The sequence below is a fragment of the Dacryopinax primogenitus genome (genome assembly GCF_000292625.1).
Source record: "Dacryopinax primogenitus strain DJM-731 SS1 chromosome Unknown DACRYscaffold_1, whole genome shotgun sequence".
Lineage (NCBI taxonomy): Eukaryota > Fungi > Basidiomycota > Dacrymycetes > Dacrymycetales > Dacrymycetaceae > Dacryopinax > Dacryopinax primogenitus.
Window position 1 is genome coordinate 1567351 of NW_024467198.1, and position 17901 is coordinate 1585251.

General features: G+C 52.8%; 6 protein-coding genes across 6 annotated transcripts; 3 read left to right on the forward strand and 3 right to left on the reverse strand.

Moving 5' to 3' along the window:
- Window positions 1-28: 28 nt before the first annotated feature.
- DACRYDRAFT_19628 (RNA-binding domain-containing protein) lies at window positions 29-1839 on the forward strand. Its single transcript, XM_040771594.1, has 3 exons — window positions 29-49; window positions 107-427; window positions 479-1839. Exons 1-3 carry the CDS (start codon window positions 47-49, stop codon window positions 1067-1069), a joined length of 915 nt encoding a protein of 304 aa, XP_040633385.1. The 5' UTR covers window positions 29-46; the 3' UTR covers window positions 1070-1839.
- Window positions 1840-2511: 672 nt separating this feature from the next.
- On the forward strand, window positions 2512-3231 carry DACRYDRAFT_30121 (uncharacterized protein; the record flags this gene model as incomplete). Its single annotated transcript, XM_040774332.1, has 2 exons — window positions 2512-2772; window positions 2824-3231. Coding segments are annotated over 2 exons (669 nt in total), but the record flags the coding sequence as incomplete, so codon positions are not given.
- A 1934-nt stretch (window positions 3232-5165) lies between these two features.
- Window positions 5166-8673, reverse strand: DACRYDRAFT_103440 (uncharacterized protein; the record flags this gene model as incomplete). The annotated part of the gene is made up of 5 exons (XM_040767754.1): window positions 5166-7226; window positions 7275-7757; window positions 7807-8274; window positions 8324-8483; window positions 8534-8673. 5 exons carry the CDS (start codon window positions 8671-8673, stop codon window positions 5166-5168), a joined length of 3312 nt encoding a protein of 1103 aa, XP_040633387.1.
- Window positions 8674-9873: 1200 nt separating this feature from the next.
- On the forward strand, window positions 9874-14902 carry DACRYDRAFT_61260 (Sec63-domain-containing protein). The gene is made up of 14 exons (XM_040775664.1): window positions 9874-10129; window positions 10186-10199; window positions 10249-10379; window positions 10432-10520; window positions 10570-10682; window positions 10732-11337; window positions 11385-11516; window positions 11563-11671; window positions 11711-11866; window positions 11919-12178; window positions 12228-12308; window positions 12364-12474; window positions 12534-13372; window positions 13419-14902. Exons 1-14 carry the CDS (start codon window positions 9880-9882, stop codon window positions 14797-14799), a joined length of 4272 nt encoding a protein of 1423 aa, XP_040633388.1. The 5' UTR covers window positions 9874-9879; the 3' UTR covers window positions 14800-14902.
- DACRYDRAFT_19631 (uncharacterized protein) lies at window positions 14885-15839 on the reverse strand. The gene is made up of 2 exons (XM_040771595.1): window positions 15312-15839; window positions 14885-15254 (listed from the first exon to the last, which is right to left on the reverse strand). The coding sequence occupies exons 1-2, from the start codon at window positions 15443-15445 to the stop codon at window positions 15050-15052; spliced, it is 339 nt and encodes a 112-aa protein (XP_040633389.1). The 5' UTR covers window positions 15446-15839; the 3' UTR covers window positions 14885-15049.
- Window positions 15840-17431: 1592 nt separating this feature from the next.
- Window positions 17432-17885, reverse strand: DACRYDRAFT_103443 (uncharacterized protein; the record flags this gene model as incomplete). Its single annotated transcript, XM_040767755.1, has 2 exons — window positions 17432-17517; window positions 17564-17885. Coding segments are annotated over 2 exons (408 nt in total), but the record flags the coding sequence as incomplete, so codon positions are not given.
- Window positions 17886-17901: the final 16 nt, after the last annotated feature.

Here is a 17901-nt window from a genome sequence, read left to right on the forward strand (position 1 = left end):
GCACTTCTTCCCTCTCTTCCACCACCAACCTCAAGTATAATAAGTCATGGTAGGCACACTTTTATTGACCTGCACTTTTTACACGTCCTTACATAAACCTTTCTAGTATTCTGACATGCTGAGCGCTCAGGAAGACCGTGACCGCCCTCCACCTACAACCAACGGGGACGCGCCACGCGGCCGTGACATGGACATTGATCGTGAGCGCGATCGTGACCGCCTTCGCGACGACGACCGTGATCGCCGCCGCTCCCCTGAACCTCGTCGTTCTGCTCCCGCCCCGAAGGGAAGGAACACGACAGCACCTAAGGCTACGAACGTGCTTGGTGTTTTTGGTCTCTCTGTTCGCACCGTGGAGAGGGATCTGGAGGAGCTTTTCAACCAATATGGGACGGTTGAACACGTTACCATCGTCTATGACCAGCGCGTATGTGCCTCCTTCTGAAGCATATGAGTCTGAACTGACCAGCATGAACAGTCTGACCGTTCCCGCGGCTTTGGGTTTATCCAAATGGCTACAGTCGAAGACGCGACGAAATGCATCTCTGAGCTGAACGGAAGGGATGTGAACGGCCGGAACATCCGTGTCGATTACTCCGTAACCGAGCGTGCGCATGACCCCACGCCAGGCCGCTACATGGGTGCACCCGACCGTGATCGCAGGAGCGGGTACGACAGGAGCTATGGCAAAGGCGACTATAGGAGCGACCGTGACCGCGACTATCGCCCTCGGGATTTTGACCGCCCTGACCGTGACCGCGATTTCCGTGATAGAGACCGCGACCGCGACTACAGGGACCGCGACAGAGACTACAACCGTGACAGGGACCATAACCGTGACAGAGATTATCGTTCCCGCGAAGGCGAAAGGGATTTCGAAAGGGACAGGGAGCGCAACTACGACCGCGATCGCGAGTATCGTCGGGCTGACCGTGAATACGACGATCGCGACCGGGTGACAGCAGATCGTGGTGAAGAGCGCGCTCCGGTCAAGAAAGAAGACCCCTATGGACGTGAAGACAGGAGGAGAGATGATCGGGACCGGAGCCGGAGCCCCAAGCGGTACTGAACGCGCCTTTTCACTCTATTTCTATGGCCACCTTTCTTCCAAAGTGGTGCTTTTCGGTATGTGGATCAAGATGGCGTCGATGATCTTGGGAAGGTCTGGCAAGGTTGGTCGATCAATGTACACGCAGAGCCTGTCGTATTCCCAAGTTCCTCAAGTCTGCGGATGCACACCCAGAAGAGAACCTGAACCTGTTTCCATCTATGTCAACCGCTTCTCAAGTACGCTAGTTTTGAAGAATCCTATTCAAGAGATACAGACGTGAAGACGGGAGATAGTGAAGTCATGAAAACCCGTGTTGTGCAGAAACGAGAATCCGCCGAACCAGGCCGTAAGTCGTCTAATAGGTAGTATGCTAACCTGTGCTTCAGATTGTGTGTACGAAGCTCAGCGTCCATGCAATTATGGAGGAATGTCCGAACAGTCGTCGCATCGTAGGCAAGCCCAAGGTTGCTGCAGCACCGGGAAATATTCGTCCTCTCTACTGTTTAGACCGAAGATCAGTAACAGGTCCTGGTCGGAAAGTCGATTTGCGGGACGCTAGATGAAGCTCATGAAGATGTGGAAAGACCGTCTTCGTCCACACATTATTGGTCACGACCCGCCGTTGCAGAAGCTCGGAGAGGTCTGTCCTGTGGCCCGTCGACAGGACGGGACCCGCGCGGGGTCATGTGTTCCTGCAAATTCTCTCGGCGGCAAACGATAAGCTCTTGCTCTGAATCCGGGATGTGGCGACCGAGCTTGTTGTATTTTTGTTTACTTGCCCATGACCGAGTCATACCAGGTACGTTGCCTCAGTAGGTAACAGAGTTAGTCATAGCTTTCGTCGTCAGGTTAATAAATGAATTTGTAAATGACATCACATGGAGCACATAAACTTCCAGTATTGCACAGCCGCATTGGTGTCGATATTATTGGCAAAGTGGTAAAATGATCACACCAATTGCCTATCTGTAATTTGCTATAGCCAAAACCACTTTACAACGATTTTTCATGTCCGTGGGGGACGGGAGAACGAATAAAAAATGGCCGAGGCGCTGCTGGAGATGTCGGCATGACCGGTGTGTGCAATGAACGCGGGTCCCTTCGGCTTGTCCATGTTCTGTTCCCGCGCCTCCCGCTTCCCGTGCCCTGTTATGGCCCTTCCCGCCCACAGGCAAACAGACAGACGACAGACAGCGCCCTTTTAGCCCTTACTCTTTTACCTTTTTACCGCCATTTTATCCCCCTTTTTACCCCGCGCTGGCTGCCAGCTAACCCCGCACACGAATTGGACAGACGTCAACCAGATGGACGTCGCTTGACCCACAACTCCATCTTTGCTCCTAGCGACGGTCATTTGTGCAAATTTGAGGCATATCACCATCTCCTTCGGCAGCAACACAGCAAGCGTACTTCAACAGTGCATCTCATCCTCGACTTGACGAGGACCCCCAGGAACCAGGATGGCATTCGTGTTCAACTGGCCGCGGTTCAGCGATCAATTTCACGCTTCGGCGCGGGAGATGCTCGAATCCGCGCTCAATAAGGGCTCAAAACCGCCTATCATCGCCGACCGCATCGAGGTCGTCGAACTCGAGATGGGCACGCAGCCACCTGAACTGGAGGTCCGGGATATTGGCGAGCTTACGATGGATCAGTTTCGTGGGATTTTCAGGCTGAGCTATGGGGGTGACGCATATATTGTGCTTAGGACGAAAGTGCAGGTGCGTGAGGAGGTTCGCAGATAGGGGGCGTGCATCTAATGAGATCCTTAGGCAAATCCGCTCATACACAAGAAACGGGAGACACACGTTATTGATGGTAGCGGTGGGATGGTTGCCGCGCAAGCGCCACTCGTGGTGCCTATGAACCTGCGGCTATCCAACTTCAAACTCAACTCCTATGTCGTCCTCGTCGTCTCCAAGCAAAAGGGCATCACTCTTGTGTTCAAGACCGATCCCCTGCAGAACGTCGATGTCAACAGCACGTTCGATCGAATTGGGGTGATACAAAAGTACATCCAGAAGGAGATCGAGGGCCAGTTACGGGAGATGTTCCGCGAGGACCTGCCGAGCATCATACACAAGCTTTCCCAGCAGTGGCTCTCCAAAGACCTGAGCGGTAAAGCCCGTGTGGAAGTTCCGTATGCACGCAAGTTCGCCCACCCTCCTACAGAGGACCCGGACTTGGAGAGCGTCTCCCAGCAAGGGGACCGATCGTACGTCACCCCTGTGCTGCACCCTGTTCCGCCGCCTTCGACATACAGCCCGCGCGCAGACCTCGAGCGGCAATTCTATGCAGCGAGCATGGCCGAACAAAGCTACTCTTACGCATCATCCATCCGCTCCCCGCGCTCTGTCGACTCCACTTCCAGTCCCATGCCAATCTCTACCCCCGTCTCTCCTTCCAGCTTCCCTGATATCGAGAACTACGACCCAACATATGGTTTGCGACCTGAAGAACTCCCTGCCAAAGGCGATTACTCCGGTTTCGCAAAGCTGTTCCATCACAGCGGTGGTCTGGCTGAGCTTGCCGAGGAGCCGGAAGCGTCCGACGACGTTCCTTCCGATATTCCAGAGGAGGACGAAGAAGGGGAAGTGAGTGAGGAGCAATGGGAGCAATCCTCTGTATCTCTTGCTTCTGTCCCTGCTCCAGTTCCGGGACCGAGTGTGTGGCCTGGAGAAGCTGCGGCGAGCGAGTGCTGGGACGAAAGCGTTATCGACCCCGCTGTGGATTACGAGACGATCTACGCCGTTGGGGGGGGGACGGTTACCCGCCCACGGGTGCTGCATTCTCAGAGCTTGATCGGCACGCCGAGCGATACAGCCACCGTGCGTTCTACGCAGGGCACGTTACGTGCGCCAAGCAGGAGCTTGTCAGTCAGCGGTATCCCGAATATGCAGAGACTCAAGTTTGCTCGCTCTAATACCTTGCCTCTTGGTCTGATGATCCACACCCCTGTCAGCGCAGCGAGTACACCGATTGCGATGGCTGTTGGACCCCGGCCGAGCGGGCTCGCCTTTGCCTCAGCGGGCTATTTCCCGGGATGGGAGGGCGAAGAGCCCGCGGGGATGCGTTCTCCTGTTGTGCCGAACCTGCACGCAAGACCGCCTATCGCTGGGTCGACATATTCTCTCCCACACCGCGCATACACGCCTTCCCTCCTTGGCGCAACACATGTCATGAATCGTACGCGATCCATGCCTGCTTCCCGCCGCGTCAGTCCGCCTACAACCACCCCAGGCTCGGTTCATATTCCTCCCCGACCACCGTTATCTTCCCGAGCGGCCCAATCCTCCGCACGCCCTTCGCGCTCCTCCAGCGGGCTCACGTACTCAGGCTCTACTCCTCCTTCCTCCGAAGTGCCCCCTACGGAGGAAGACGAGCCCGCTTCACCCTCTTCTGCCAAATCATTCGCCCGCGCTCGCAGTGGGAGCATCACCCAGCGCCGCCTGTCATCCCATTCCCACTCACCATTCGATCCGCTATACGTCGGCTCCCCACCTCGATCAGAGTACGGCAGCGAGCGGGGCATCATCCTCAAGCCCGCTGTGAACGCCCGCGTTAGCCAGCTGGCGATGCTCACCAACTCCCACCAAACGCTCTCCCCCTACACCCGGTCTATGCAGCACTATGCTGTGAGGAGCGCAGTGCCCAAGGCTGGCACGCCTGGTTTAGGCGGTGCAGCACCCGAAAAGGCACCGGTGAAGGCGAGGAGGAAGCGGACGTATCATATAGGGAAGAAGACGCCGTCCACCCCGCCAGAGCCAGCGTCCTCGTCCCCTCGACCCGCCTCCGACTACTCGGAGTATTTTCATGTCTCTCCTCAGTCAGAGGAGGCGCCCATATTAGAAACGGACGGTCTCCATCGTCGAGTCCCTTTCGTCGCAGTGTGATTCGATTTCAAACAACCAAAAACCATCTATGCGAACCTTCCGAATGTCTTCCCGCGCTTTCGTCCCTTCTTTTGGCCTCTGTAGCAGTAATGACTCTAACGATACATCATCATCACTATACCTGGAAGATACAGAAAGGATTTGTAACAAAGGATATCTTGACTCCAGGGTCAACCAAAATGTCATGAATTTGTCCAAGTAATTTTTTGGTCCTTGTCTGATCAACCGGTATAGAACGGCATTCCTCCACCGGGCAACACGCCAGGAACAGGAATAGATGGCAGCGCTGCTGACCCCAGCGTGGGTATGGCACTTGGCATCGATGTGGTGACCGCCTCCTCGACGGTATGCTCAAAGTCGTCGACGTGACGACTCGGAGGTCGGCTAGTGTTCAGCCGCGCTTGAGGAAGCGTGCGAAGCTCGCGGAAGTCGTTGTTCGAGTAGTTTTTGGCGAGTGAAGCAAGTGGGCTTGACTTACGTGCTGATGGTGGTGCCGTCTTGACACCGCCATCCAGCCCACTCAAAGGTCTTGACAGAGGCGTGCTGGGTGGACGAGCAACTTCTGCTTGAACGAGCGTGGGGAGCGCTGATCCGATCAAGAGCGAGCTCGATGCTGGCTCGGGCAGTGGAGTAGAGATGAGTGGCAGCGACAGGCGAGTCAACAACTTCGTCAAGGTTAAGGCCCTCTCTGCATCGAGAAGCACTTCGACCAATCCCTTGAATCGGGCAGCGGTACCTTCGGACAGCGTCGGCACCGGTATCCCTGTGATCACGCCATCGGTGTTTGGAAAGAAACCCAGCGTAGTCTGGAGTAGAGTGATAGCGAACTCCAGTGTGACTTCACCGCGCTGCCATTCGACCGTGATCTGCTCCTCGAGCTCGGGTAAGAATGCTATTGCTGCGCCAACAGCGCGAAGCAGTTGCTCTTCTTTCTGAACGACGCTGGATTCAAGGCCATTTAGCAAGGGGACGAGCTTCGGGAGCACATCAATGATGGCATTGCCCGCCTCGCTTGTAGAATTGGTGGCGATCAGAATTGCAACAGCCACTGGCCTCAGTGTATCGTCGGCTGTACTTCGAGAGAGAATTTGTTCGGCGAGACTGTTGGAGAGCTTGATGGGCCGATCCCATATCTCCCACAGTCCTTTGGCCATGGCAGGTGCAATGGGATGTCCCGGCTCCATGTACGCGTCAAGCTGAGGAAGACCCAGACTGGTCATGAATTCCAGAGATCGTTCTACCCGGAAGTTGAAGAACGCGGTCGAGACTTGGTTGGTTGGCTGTCCATATTCTGTTCCCACGACTGAGGCCTCCTGTTCGATTGAGGCAAGTCGTTCCAAAACCAGCCAATCAACAATGCCAAACTCTCCGTCATCGATGTCGCATATGATGTCTACTATTTGCCTCAACCTCGAACCATCCAAAGCGATGAGCAAGAAATGTAGCATCGGTAGCTCGTGAATAAGCTGATTTGCCCATGCTTGGCTTCGAGCCTTGGAGCTGTGATCAACATTCAACAGGACTATCAAGAGGTCGGCAGATGCCGAAATCCTACTCATCGGATCGATACCTTCATCCCAACGAAGGGACTCTTGTAACAAGACGGGGAGAATCACATCAGCACCAGAATGTACGAAGATGCCATCATCATCTACATCGGAAATGAGCTCAACCAAACGTTCGCATTCAGCGCGAATGGTAGGTTCAGTCGCGTATCTGGTTGCGTATGTTGGTTGTCGCAGGGAGATGAGGAGCGACACTAGGGCACGAATAACGAGAGGGACCATGCCGGATAAGATGCCGAACTCGGGCACCATGTGATGCAGAATCCGAACGGTCAATAGGGCTGTGGCGACGAGATCGCGGGCTGAGGTCGCATCGCTGAGCTCCCAGTTCTGATCGGATAATCGTCGCGTCGCATCCAGCAAGAGAAGAATAATGCATTGCACTGCAGACGTATTTCGTCGCCAAAAGGCGTGGGTAATGGGGCGGCTGTCCCGGTCGGCCGCTACCCTTGTATACAAGGTTTGAAGATAAGCTTGCAGCTGTTGGGTGCTCTTGGCGGGCCATCGCTTGGAGGCCAGTGTCAGGTATTCTGCCGCCATGTCGAGATCACCGCTGGGTACACTCGTTCCACCATGTCCATTGATGGATGAGCTCGTCCCATTGCGCTGATTTGACAAAGAAACGGCCACACTGTGTACTTTCTCCAGTAGCGAACGAGCTGGAGAAGATGACAGATTTTCTTGTATGTTCTGATGCTCAAGGGCCTCATGTAGGACCTGCTGCAAGTCAGACTCTACAGGGGGCCAAATTAGGATTATGCGCACCTCAACAACTGTGGTATTGGCTAACCACAGTTCCAGTATCGCAGCCGCCTTCATCGCCGCGATGTCATTGTCAGAGTCGGTAGCCAACGCCAAGAGGCTGGCCACAGAGATTGCCAGCTTTGCATTCAGAGGCCAGGCGCTGAGATCTTCGGTATCGCCAAGCACTTCGAGTATAGACGGAAGGAAGCCCGGAAGCCACATATTCGCTGTGATCCACGAGAGATCTGTCTCGCCTTCTCGTAGAGCCTCCCACATGTGGGCGTTTTGGTTCATCTGATGATATATCGCCGGGTCTAAGCCTGGAGGGAACTTGACATGACGAATACTGTCGGATATATTATCGTTGGCCGATGCCTCCAGTAGAGTTGGATATATTGATGGGTCAGTGGCTGATTCCAGAATTAATGGGAGCAGACTGTCAACAAGGACCGAGGATTGCACGCTCAGAACAGAGATCAATTGGCCAATCAATTCGGCAGGCAGCTAGAAAGCAATAAGTGTACGGTTCGGCCCAAGTTCACACTAGTCTTACCGATTGAGTGATACACTCCAGTAAGTGTTCTTCTATATTCTGCAACGCTTCCGATGTGACATCAGAAGGATTGATGGGGCGTTGAAGCGCTTGGATCAACTCCCTCATCCAGTCATCTCCTATCTCGTAGCTGGATAGCAGTTGATCCAACGTGGTGTTGTTGGATGATGGTGGAAATGCATTGAGATTTCGCCTCATCAGAGAAATAACATCTGCATTGGCAGACCCGGCACCCAAAAGACGGCGACACAATGTGAGTGGGTCAGTGATACGACTGGGATCGAGATCTGCGGGCAGCGGTGTCGTCAACGGCTCCGGCAGTGGTACGGGAACGTATGTTGGGGCAGGGATGTAGGATTCCTCCATTTCAAGTTCATCCTCTTTCTTCGGTTCGGATGCATCCCGGCCATAAACTGCCAAAGTTATAGAGCTGAATGCCCCCTTGAGGATAAGCAACCTCGTGACCAACTGGAAATGGTGGTCAGTGACTTAGGGGGTTACTCTTGAGCAAAATCACTACTTCTTCACTTGAATCAATCTCATACTGTAGTTCGTTCCCAGCATTTTGCAACGTAGAGTGCAGCAATACGTTCGAAGGGCGGGGTTTCTCGTTCCCAGATGGCAAAGTCTGCCAATTGAAGAAGACGTCTAATGAGAACGACGCAGGTTCGGTTTCGCTTTAGGATATCAATCATACTGCAATTAATCTAAGCAAATCGCGACGTACGACGAAAAATCGGCCAAGCTGGGAAATGGTGCCAGAGAAGAGGGTATTATGCGCAAGGATGAGACGTGGACAGGACGCGAGAATCGCACAGCTGCCAGAGAGTTCGTCGACGCAAGCGTCGACAGAAATATTAAGCTCATGGTTCAGAAGTTCTTGAAGGCCGACGAGAATGGCTACAATGCAACAAGCAGCACTGTGGTAATCCAAAGAACTCTATGCGCATGACCTGTGATGGGCCTGAGCTGTGATGACCGCAATACAAAGTCGAGACCCTGATTGATACCCTGTCCATCACGTCGACCTGAACAACCGAGTCATTTCTTGAGACGCAACGTTCCATCTTATCTACCTCTGTATTCTCTTAGACAGGAACGGACACAGAGTTTTCGTCATCGAAATGAATGGGTTTCAGCAGCATCTTCAGTCATTAGTTGAGAGTTCGCAGAAGCGAGAAGTCGAAAAGGATGTTGAGGAAATTCTTCGCGAGCTAGAGAAATGGGAAAGGTGTGCTTGTTCGTGACCACATTATGCCTTTGCCTCATTTATTATTACAGAGTATCCGTAAAGCCTTGTATGCTATGTATTGTGATTCTGGCGTGGTGTCTCAATATTTGGCCGCAGCTACGTCTCTACCCGACAACCTGTCCGACTTCGACAATGATCCCGTGCCCTCCGTCATGGATCTTTGGATGTCGATGGACCGTCCAGATACAGATATTGCTGCGCCTGCAGAAATTGACTTAGTTTCCACCCTGAAGAGGTAAGATTCTATTCCTCACGCGTGGACGTACGATTCATCTGGAGGTAGCAAACCGAACATGGTTCCACTCCTTCCTCTACTTGGGGAAGCTCTTCGGTCAGGCAAATCAGATGAGCAAGTTTCTATCGAAGTCGCCGAATTGCTTGGGTTCGATGAGATGGAGCTAGTCATGCAGATCATGCAGAGTCGAGTTGACATTGGAAGACAAGTGAGTAACACAAGCCCCACCGCAGGTTCTGGGTTTGTCTGACATGCTAATAGCTTCAAGAATCTGTTAAATATCAAGAGGATTCACGGACTGGACATGTATTCTATGATAATGAGGCGACGCAGATGCAGCGTAAAGGCAAGGAGAGGATGAACGGGCATACACAAGCTCTAGGTGCGTCTCGTTCAAATCGTTTCTAATACATGATTCTCACAATCTACAGTCGGTGGGCCGCTGCCGTTCACCGAAGACTCCTCTCGAAAATTGCGCGAAGCTGCTTTGCGAGATGCAGCCGGCCGACCTGTGATTCCGACAACAAAAATGGCTGATGTGATGCCACAATATCCGCACGTATACTCCTCCGGCGCCGGAGGTGCCATGCTATCCTCCTCAGGCAGTCGATTCATCCTTCCCATTGGTACAACAAGGGAGGATAACGAAGAATCCGAGGAAGTTACTATTCCACCTGCTAGGCCCGTGCCCCCTCGAGTTGGAGAGCGGTTGATATCCGTCTCTGAATTGGACAATCTGGCGAAGGGCTCCTTCCCCGGATACAAATCGCTCAATCGAATACAGTCTGTTGTGTATCCGACAGCATATAGTACCAATGAAAATATGCTTGTGTGTGGTGTGTCAATATTTGTTCCTTGGTTTACGACAGTTTCATTAACTCCCATCTCCCAGCACCAACTGGAGCGGTGGGCTGTGATCTACTGTAATAATAAACAAAACTGACATGAAACTCAGGGTAAAACGGATGTTGCAGTGCTCACCATCTTAAGGGTACTGTCACAGTACTTGAACGGCGATGTGAGCTTGATCAAGCCAGCAATGATGAGTGCCTCAATCAGGCGTGATGATTTCAAGATTATCTATATGTACGTGCATCAGGCCCTGAGATTAATCGTTCTTCTTACCGTGACAGTGCAGAGCTCCCATGAAAGCTCTTGCTGCTGAAATTGTCCGAAAGATCGGCAGGCGGTTAGCATGGCTGAACATCAAAGTTCGCGAACTAACAGGTACATTCCCAGCCCACCGCATCATCTCATTCTGATATTTTAAGATTAGGTGACATGCAAATGACACGAGCAGAAATTGCTGAGACTCAGATGATTGTTACTACCCCAGAGAAGTGGGACGTCGTGACGCGCAAATCTACCGGGGAAGGCGAACTTGCCTCAGTACGCCAGTAATGAAGTATCAATCGTCCACGCTGAGCGATGCTTGTAGAAAGTTCGCCTCTTGATTATCGATGAAGTGCACTTGCTAAACGAAGAGCGTGGCGCGGTAATCGAGACCATTGTCGCCAGAACCCTTCGTCAGGTCGAGTCGAGCCAATCTCTAATTCGCATCGTTGGGCTCAGCGCCACATTGCCCAACTATATTGATGTTGCCGACTTCTTGCATGTGTCTCGCTATACTGGACTGTTCTTCTTCGACTCGTCTTTTCGGCCTGTTCCACTCGAGCAACATTTCCTTGGCGTCAAAGGCAAGCCCAACAGTCCGCAGTCCAAGAAGAATCTCGATGCAGTTGTGTTCAAGAAGGTTTCTGAATTGGTGAAAGAGGGACATCAAGTGATGGTATTCGTTCACGCTCGCAAAGAAACTGTCAAAAGTGCAGAAGCCATCCGTGAAGCAGCTTTGCTAGAAGGCAACTTGGATGATTTCGATATTTCCGACCACCCGCAGTACGATTCTTTCCGCCGCGAAATCGGTACTTCCCGAAACAAAGAAATGAAGCAGCTCTTCGACCGTGGATTTGGAATCCATCACGCGGGTATGTTACGGTCAGATCGGAATATGATGGAAAAGATGTTCGAAGCCAGAGCCATCAAGGTGAGTGATATTATCACTCCCGTTGACAATGCTAACGTCTGATATAGGTACTTTGTTGTACTGCCACATTAGCTTGGGGGGTCAATCTCCCCGCCCATGCAGTAATTATCAAAGGCACCCAAGTCTACGATAGCGGACAAGGTTCCTTTGTGGACCTGTCGGTATTAGATGTCTTACAGGTACGCGACTGCTCCTGTATTCAGGAGACAATCTGATTGATGACAGATCTTCGGTCGTGCTGGTCGACCAGGCATGGAATCCAGTGGTGTTGGGTATATTGCTACCACTCAAGATAAGCTTGATCACTATTTGGATGCCATCACAGCGCAGGTCCGTAAGATTCTCATCGAAATCGTTCTTCCGCTGACAAGAGATCAGCACCCGATTGAGTCTAAATTCACTGTCGGTATGATTGACTCACTCAACGCAGAAATATCGTTGGGGACTGTTTCAAATGTGACGGAAGCTGTCCAGTGGGTTGGATACACGTATCTTTTTGTCAGGATGCGACGCAACCCCATGGTTTATGGTTCGTACTTGTTGAACTTCGTTGTTGCTTGTATTGATGAGATTCGTGACAGGAATGTCTCATGAGGAGCCTGCTGAAGATCCGCAACTTGGAAATCGACGAAATCTCTTGGTCACATCAGCTGCACGCAAGCTAGCTGACGCCCGAATGATTCAGTTCCATGAAGCTACTGGCGTCTTCACAATCACTGACTTGGGACGAATCGCCGCGAAGTATTATATTCGGTATAATAGCATCGAAATCTTCAACAAGGAATTCCGACCTGTTATGTCCGAAGCTGATGTTCTAGCTATGCTCAGTATGAGTACTGAAGTAAGACTATCTATCTGAAATACACAGTGCATGAACTAAATTCCTCCAGTTCGATCAAATCCAAGTGAGAGAGAACGAAATCCCTGAGCTGAAACATCTCATGGACGAGATAATTCCATGTCAAGTCAAGGTAGCGTAGATGTCTGTTGAAATGTCGTACTCAGCACCTGACATTACTCGGTTAGGGAGGCACCGATACCAGTCAAGGGAAGGTCAACATCCTGTTACAAGGGTACATCTCCCGTGCTTATATTGAAGACTTCGCGTTGGTATCCGATACAGCATATGCAGCGCAGGTATGTAGAGATAAAGATATCAGCATGAATCTCGTTGAGGATGCTCAACTATCATGTAGAATGGCGGACGCATCATTCGTGCACTCTTGGAAATCGCGATCAGTAAGAAATGGGCAGGAGCCTCAGCCGTTCTGATGTCAATGAGTAAAGCTGTCGAGATGAAGATGTGGCCATATCAACATCCGCTGGCCCAATTTGATCTAGGGCAAGAGCTACTCTACAATCTCCAGCGATGGGCAGATGAATTGCCTGTTTCCGACTTGGTTACTCAGACCGCGGCGGAATTGGGAGAGCTTGTTCACATGAACGAACGACATGGTGCGGCACTCCTTCGGGCGGCAAAGCAGCTTCCTAGTGCTGCTATCTCATATGCGGTAAAACCGCTGAGCTCAGATCTGCTGAGAATCGCAGTAACTGTGAACAAAGCATTTGAATGGAGCAGCAAGGTCCATGGCTCGACGGAATTCTTCTGGCTCTGGGTGGAGGACCACGAAGGAGTCGACATCCTACAATGGCACCATCTTCTCTTCCACCAAGCGACCGAAATTCTTGATGTCGACTTCACCATTCCTATCGTCGGCAGCAAACTGCCGCCATCTGTCTGCATACGGTTCATTTCCGACAAGTGGTTAGGTGCCGAGCACGAGATTCTAATTGATCTATCCGAAGTTGTGCTGCCTATGACGCTCAATGCTCACACGGACCTTTTGGATGTACCGCTGCTCTCTGCGTCGGCGATTCAAGACTCCGCCCTCGCTCGTTCATACTCCCAGTTGATTACGAATTTCAATGCCATTCAGACCCAATGTTTCTGGCCAACTGTGCACACTCAGCACAATGTCCTGCTTTGCGGTCCGACTGCATGTGGAAAGTCCACTCTGGCGTCCCTGGGAATATGGTCAGCCTTTCATCTTGCGAATGCTAACCCAGCTGATTATTCCTAGGCAAGCACTCAGGACTGCCCCAACCTCAGATGTGATTGTAATAACGCCCGAACATACGTCAGCCCGACACACCGTATTGGCCCTCAAGCCGTATGCTCAAGTTTCCGGAGCTCGCCTGAACAGAATTGATACCGCGGCTGACCTAACAGGGTCTGCCAAAGGCTCTATACAGGTAATCTCAGCGGAGGTTTTAATAGCCGTTCTATCCAACACGGTGTTGGAAAACTGGCTCTCGCGGATCAGTCTTGTTGTGCTTGAAGACCTCGACGCGCTCGACGCATCGTACGAGCTGTCCGTCGCCAGCATCCTTCATGCGAGCCTCTCCCAACGCATCCGCATCGTTGCCACCAGCGCTTCGCTGAATGACCCATCGACCCTTGGAGATTGGTTGAACGTGTACCCACAATTCGCGCATTCCTTCCTCCCAAGCGACCGTGATACCCCACTGGACATCACTACCCAAACATTCACCATACCCCATTCTGCAGCGTTGATGAAGGCAATGATCAAGCCAGCATACGGAGTTGCTCGCTCGATCCCTCCTGGAGGGAATGCGATCTTTGTCGTACCCTCCCGAGCACAATGTTACTCCGTCGCCGCCGACCTCGTCAAACAATGCACGATCGAGTTCGACACACAAGGTTTCCTTGGCTCGGGCCTAACATCCGAAGACATACAACCAGTGCTCACTCGGCTGCGGAACGCCAACCTAGGGGATGCCCTCGCCCTTGGGATCGGAATCTATCACGAGGCACTGCCGCTCTCTGACAAGCGCCTCCTAATGGGATTCTACGCTGACAGGACCGTGCGCGTTCTCGTTGTTCCACGGGAGAGGTGCTGGACTCTTCCCGTCCGCGCAAGCAGCGTAATCATACTTGGTGCGCAGTACCTGTACATCCGGGGGGACGGCGCCGAGCGGCAAGTGCGGGACTACACGGTACGGGAGTTGGTGAGGATGCAAGGACTGGCGGTTCAGCACGGGGTCGCAGGACGGATGCACCTGATGTGCCAGGCTGAACAGAGGGACACGTACGTCCGGTTCTTGCAGCGGGGTCAGCCTCTTGAATCGGCCTTGCTGGAGGATGAGGGGAGGGAGATGTTCTATCGCTGGTTCGCAAGGAAACGGAAGGCGGGAAGCGTGAAGAGCAAGCAGGATGCGATGGACTTGCTGTCATGGACCTTCTTGGCCCGGAGGCTGGGAAGCAACCCTTCGTATTATGGTGCGAGCAAGGAGGGGAGGGACGGGGTGTTGTCCAGGTTAGTGGATGATGCCTGGAAATGGAACCCCGAAACGGCGAATTCGAACCTGCCCGTGCCTCTTGCACCAGTCGCATCTCCACCTGCATCCAACGCTATCATCCTGGAAACAAAACTTGCATGACAATATCGTGATTCGAGTATTGTATAACTACAGGGTATACGCTGTATGAGCAGCTTGTACTAGAGTCCGCAATCTCCTCCCGGCCAGAATGTACACTCTACCGCACATACATCCCTTCCTATCGCATGTACTGATGCAGCGCGTCTCACCTCTCATCTGATCTGAGCAATCCTCATCTACGCTAAAAATGCCTCGCGCGCTGCATTCCCTTCCTCACCCAACACATCCAAGTGTCTACTCCACACACTCCCTACCCACCACACTCCAATAACTGGGCGGATCCGACGGTGTGACGGGAGTGAGCGGTGGTGCAGGCGAAGGAGGCTCGTAAGGTGGGAGTGTAGCGATTGAGCTCATACGCCTGAGCTCTCTCAGGCGGGGGAGCGCACGAGATCTGGGTTGTCTTCCTCCTGCCCGCCTTGAAGGGGGGAGAGGTAGGGGCTGCGTGTCGGCGGCTACGATTGGGTGAAAAGATAAGCACAAATGCTTAGAATACGGGAGAGAGAGCGGACCTTTGCTCATCGATTGCCGCGCAGCGTACATAAGCGCCGTCCCTCCCATCAGTGCCAGCGCGGCAAATACCCTCACTTGCACCTTCAATCCCGCACTCGTCCCAGCGTCCATCCCCATCTTCCAGCATAAACATGCCCAAGTACCCTGCACGGCTAGCCTCGCCAGCGTGAAGAACGCGAAGAGGTTCACCAACCCAAGGAGGTACTGGGGTAGCCTGCCTACTGCGCGCCCGTGTGTCCATGCTGGACCCTCCCATTCCAGCACCATGAGAAGGCCCAATGTGCCCCCCGCGTATGCGACTACACCGACTGCTGATGCTCGCGACAGGGGTGCAAAGAGGAGGGCGAGGAAGAGGGAGTGAAAGAGGACGGAGGTGATAAGTGCTCTTGAGAGGTCTGTGCGTGCACCCAAGGTATGGGCGAGGGTGCGCATGAGGCGGTCGAATAGCGTGCTGGGTGCCGGCGACTGTGCGCGGTGGAAGAGGAGCGAGGAGGGAAAGTACATTCTTTGCTCTAGGTAGGTATCGGGATATGCGGTGACGGAAGATAGATGAGCGGAGGCGGCGACGGTGCTGTGCCTTGCTTCGAGGAGGTCAATCAACATTGTGCGGCGACGAGGATTAGCGTACCTTGGTCTTTCGTAAGTGGTGGTATATATACTGTAGATGTACAAACGTCAGCTCTGTATTCCGGTCGTCTCCTGCATCGCCTAACGACTCACCCTTACTTCTCTTCCCAACTGTCCAAAGTAAACCAAACACTCCGAGACACTGGTCCAGGGCCTTTGCGCTTTCCAAACTGAGCAGCAGAAGCGATCGTCACGCGCCGCTATATTAATCGGGGAAATCAGACACGTGGGCTCGACAGCCGAAGAATGCACAGGAAGACGCACCGCCTGATGTGAACAAAGCCGTTATAAGAGCGCGTGAAGCAGCGACAAAGGGCGTTAGAGAGGTACATATCACGCTTTTCGACACCGCTGACGATATCTTTATACCCCGATCAAGTATACACTCTGCGCCATCATCAATCGATCACATCGGGTAAAGCTCTTGTGATATGCTATGTCTGATCCGCCTGAATCTCACGAATAATGAACGCGCGTGGCAGCCAATTTGCACAAAAGAAGTAGAGAACTTCCTAATGAGGCCGTGATCCGCCGACCTGCGTCCTCAAAATTCGAAATTCTCGACGCGCCACGGCTTCGCGGTCGCGGGTTCCTGTGTCCATCCGCCCTTGCCGTAAATTACATTATTCATGTGTTGGTTGCTTTGCCTCGATGTCACCTCTCAGCGTTGATGAGTCTTTACGCCATGTTCAGGCGGAATATTTACTGGCCAGCAACACGCAATGAGCCGATGGCCTTTCCAAACTCCAGGTACAAAGAGAACACAGCCGTACAACGCAGCATGGCGGTACTGCTTCCCTGTGTCCGTTGCTGGCAGATGATCACAATTCCCGATTTGCACGTGCAAGGACTTCCCGCTCAAGGAGCACGTGGCGCTCGGTCCGCGGGGTTCCTGGGACGGGCAGAAGAAACCCCTGAGGACTTATTGGAGACAGGCTGATCTGCAACAGCTTTGGATCTTTGGCTTCTGGTTGGACGTTGCAGGGAGAAAGGAGAATGACGCTGTGCTTCGCTCCTTGCTTACACCGCCGGCGAGACCGAAAAAGGATATACTATACGGGCGTAAAGGCCGCAGAAAGAGGTATTGATCTACCGCTATCTGCTGTGTGACTCAACAAACACCAGATATTTCCCTCGATTATTGGATGTGCAGGAGACGACATACAACATACTGGTGAAACTCGCTCGGTCCACGTCGCACGGAACATGTCCGAAAAACTGAGCTCCAGCGCTGGTTGTTGATGATCACGGAATGTCCGAGACTCCGCCGATCGGTGTTCCGTCTTTTGTCTCACGTTTCAACGGCGGAGGTGCGAGTAACTCCCGATGATCAACGTTACACCGGAGTTATGGCAGTGACGTGCAAAAGTGGGCCTGGACCCGGAAAGTGGAATCGTCCCATAATTCCGTACCGCTGTTTCTTTTTCCCTGCCCGCGCCGCTCAACTTAATAAATGTTATCATGTCAGAGTCTGCGATACAGTACTGAAAAGTTAGTCGGAGATACGGAATATAACCTTGCCTATGATCCCCTTGTGTGCAAGGTCGAACGCCTCTGCCCCTTGTTCGAGCGTGAACTCTGCCTTTCATCAGCTCGAGATCTGCAACACTCAGGAACGACTGACCTGTGCCTATCAACGGGTTCAGCCGTCCCTCTTCAGCTTCCTTCACCATAGCCGCCAGGTCCTGAGGTAGGAACGCGGTGTTATGCGCGACAAACTTGACTCCTTTGGGTACCCGAGGATGCAAATACCAGGCCGCAAAGTCGATCAAGAGCCGGGCATACCACGGGAATTTGGTCCCCCAATTAGCCTCAAGTCCCGTTGCGTTGGTGACTGTGGTGATCTCGATCAATGTGGGGGTGGGACGCTGGGTAGCGAGATGCGCCGTCCATTGGCCCGGTGTGCCAAGAGTGGAGAAGACAAGGTCGAGCGATTTGTGAGGTATCACTTTGGTTGGGTTC